The 3,425-nt window shown below is 44.1% G+C and overlaps 1 protein-coding gene across 1 annotated transcript in view; it reads left to right on the plus strand.

Annotated features, from left to right (window-relative positions):
- Window positions 1-688: 688 nt before the first annotated feature.
- Window positions 689-3,425, plus strand: part of ABAT (4-aminobutyrate aminotransferase) — a 28,048-nt gene continuing 25,311 nt past the window's right edge. Inside the window, exon 1 of the mRNA XM_009076632.1 lies at window positions 689-794. Coding sequence (XP_009074880.1) covers window positions 725-794 — 70 coding nt within the window. The 5' untranslated portion in view covers window positions 689-724. The remainder of the gene's footprint in view (window positions 795-3,425) is intronic.

Here is a 3,425-nt window from a genome sequence, read left to right on the forward strand (position 1 = left end):
CCTGTCCAGGGTTTGCCTGTGCTTAGGTGGAGCTCAAAAGTGTTTCAGTTTGTGCCCATTGCCTCTTATCCCATTACTGGACACTGCTGAGAAGACTCTGGCTCCCATCAGGTATTCATTACACATTGATGGGATGCAACCTGAGCCTTCCTCAGGCTGAACAATCCCAGCTCTCACAGTCTGTTCACAGAGAAGTGATTAATTGGTAAAAACTGGTTTTTCAGGGGATTGATTTTCATTTAGTTCCTAATGCTTGTCCTGCTGTCTTTTGTATTAGATGAGATTTTTTCATAAACTTAGGTCAAATTGAAAAGCTAGCTTTGGCTTGAGACTGGAAATAATGTTTTAAACGTTCAATGCGGCCTACATATATAGAGAAATTAGAGAGGAAGAGCAAGGGAAAATAGATACTGATCTTCAGGTCCTGGCCTTGCTGGAGCTGGGAGATACAGCTTAGCCTAGAAGTCATTTGCCTCAGCAAGACCAAGCATCAGGTTTGGAGCTCAACCCTGAGACTGCTCTGAAGGTCAGCATTAATCCATCCAACAAGCTCTCAGTGTCTCTGGATTGAAATTAGTAAAGGGGGGAATTGAAATGAATGGCACAGGAATAGTGGCTGCATCCATAGGGACATGAGCAAGTGTTTGCTTTTCTTTCTTTTTCAGAACATCAACTGGAAAGAAATCTCTCAAGATTGAGTCTTTTTGAGTAAAGAGAAGATAAAATGGCTTCAATGTTGCTTAGTCGACAGCTGACCTGTTGCCTGCAGCAAAACTCCAGACTGCTTGTGTTTGGTAAGAGGTTTTTTGTGTTTTCCTGCTGTGTATTTGGTAAGTGTTCCCTTCATGCTGGTGGACAGCATTCCAGTTTGATCATTGCTGGGGCTTGTCCCGTGGTGTTGAGTCTTTCAAAACTTGAAGAATATGATCTTCTGCAACTTAGATAATGCTGCAGTTGTAGTCCTAAGTGAACCACAAAGGTGCTGTGGATTTGTTTGATTTTTTTCATTCTGCAAACAAGAACTTATTAAGTTAATAATTTGCACTGTAAACACACTAACTGAAATAAAGCTCTTCAGCCCTTGGAACTCTGCTTTTACTTTCTGACACTACATAGTGCAGAGATGAAACAATCATCCATCAAAACGAGCTGGTTTTTGTCCTCATGCTGTGTAGCATGACCCTGCCTGGCTTCCCTTGTGGAGAGGTTTTGTGTGACTGGCTTGAAGAGGTGGCCCTCACTGGGGATGTGTGTTTCTGCTTGGAGTGAGCTCTAATGTGAAATAAAAACCTGCCACAAGGCATCAAAAAACTTTCTCCTAAGTGAATGGTAAGTTTTTGCTTGGTCTGGCTTGGGATTTAGCATGTGTATGGGTATATTAAACCTGCAATCTCTGGGAAGTAGATATATAAGCTATGTTCTTTTGACTTTGTTGGACAAAGCAGTACGGAGTCTTAGGATCTGGCATCCACCTCATTTGCTGTTACACGGAATACAGCATGGCTCAGTGGCTTTTTCTGTGACTGAGTAAATAAATATTGGTTTCTTGTGTCCTCCTGCCCTCTGTCTGCAGCTCCTTCTGCCACTGCCAGGCCAGCACACCCTTCCATTTGCTCAGAAAACTTAAACATCATTGATTTCCTTTTCAGTAATACACTTTGGGGAGCAACTGACCTCTGACTAAAGAACACAGAGTCTGGTCTTGTAACTATTAGAAAATATTAGGTCAGTGTTTCAGTGCAGGATGCGCTTCTATTTCTGGGAGTGACGCACTGCTGGTCCAGGCTGGGCAGGAGCAGGATCGTTTGGTCGATAGTGGGCAATGGAAAGTGCTTGCAGCAACCAGACCTCGTTAGTTGTCAGTCCTTTGAGCTAATCTGTCACCTCAGCATCACTTTGTGCTCCCTGTCCCTCCCAGTGTCTTGCACACTTGTGTGCTGCTTCCCAAGCACAAAGAGTAAAGTATTGTAGCTGTGCAGATACAGGAGGTGAGTGAAGGGCACACGCACTAACTCACTCGTCCTTTCTCACTGGTGCAGTGAGGTCGTGTAAGAAAGGAAAGCAACTCCAGGTTCTGTTAATCTCCCCTTGTTTTCAGGAAACTTCTGAGTGGGAAAACCTGCTAATATACTGAAGCAAAGAACAGGGGACTGCAGATTGTGTAACAGACCTGTAGCCTTTGGGATTGACTACTTTATGTATGAGTCCAGAGACTAGGAAAGATGGAACAAGAGGAGGACGACTCACAGAAGGAACTGTGTCCTGGCAGGTTTTCAGCCTGTGACACTCCTGGCTGAGAGAATAGGCAGGAGGCTCTCAAAAACTTGGACTTCAGGCTGTTTTCCTGGTGAGCCCCAGCTAAGGCTGCAGTGCTGCTGGGCTCTGCTGGCTTTTAGGGGAGTGCTGAGGTGCTCCAGAGTGCTTCCCTCCAGGGTATTTTTGAGCACTCAAGTTCAGAGCTTTACAGACTGAAAAAGAGACTTGTACATTACTCCCACAAAAATCCTGCAGTGCCATTTGGTCTGATCATTTTTTTTTTACTGTGGGCACTGAAATGACAGGGTTTGCAAGGGGGGGATGGGGTGGAGAGGGGGAGGGAATAGATTGCCTCTTGGTAGAAGTCTCTGTAGGCTGTCATGTTTCAGTGGTGTGTGTGCATTAAGCAAATCATCCTGTTCATCTTGAATCTGTGATAAAATTATTTACACAGAGAGGTTTTTTTGTCCTTGACTATTTCTCTGGTTGGAGAATCTTTTTTACTTAACCACTGCTTGTAGTGTTCCCATTACTCACACAGTGCTAACCCCTGGCAAGCAAACTGGAAAGGGAAAATGGAAATCATTTAAGTTGATCAAAATGCAATAGCTAAGTAAAACATAGGAGAGTAATATGCAACTGAAATCTTACTTAAAAACATGAAGCCTGGAAGTATTTGGAGTCCTTTTGGCTTCCTTAAAAATAAGCCTTAATCAGGTATTGGTTTGTTTTTATGTATTTGATCTGATTGATAGTTTGCCCTCCAAGATAAAGTTCACTAGAATTTGAAGGGTGGCAGAACAACAATAGAAAGAGTAACTAGCCTGATCTGTGTTTATAAAGACTCCTGCACATAGTTATCAGCCAGGCAGAGCCAGGAGAGGCTCTTGTCAGAGGAACGAGATGAACCTCAGCATTACATCTTACCTGAACTGAGTTCTGCTGCTCCTGCCAGCCTGGTGTGCTGCAAGGGTATCACAACTGGTAGTGTGTATGGAAATATTTATTCCCTTTGTGCCAGCTCTGGTTTTGTCAGCTGGGCCACTGTAGCAGGAAAGCTGTTCCTGTTCCATGCTTTGAGCACAGGTGAAGATGCAGTTGGTTGTTAGCTGGTAGGGCAGTACCATTGCTGTGAGGATAGGCTGGGACTCCAGAGCTCTGGGTTCAGT

Source organism: Acanthisitta chloris, unplaced genomic scaffold (assembly GCF_000695815.1).
Source record: "Acanthisitta chloris isolate BGI_N310 unplaced genomic scaffold, ASM69581v1 scaffold13516, whole genome shotgun sequence".
NCBI classification, from domain to species: domain Eukaryota; kingdom Metazoa; phylum Chordata; class Aves; order Passeriformes; family Acanthisittidae; genus Acanthisitta; species Acanthisitta chloris.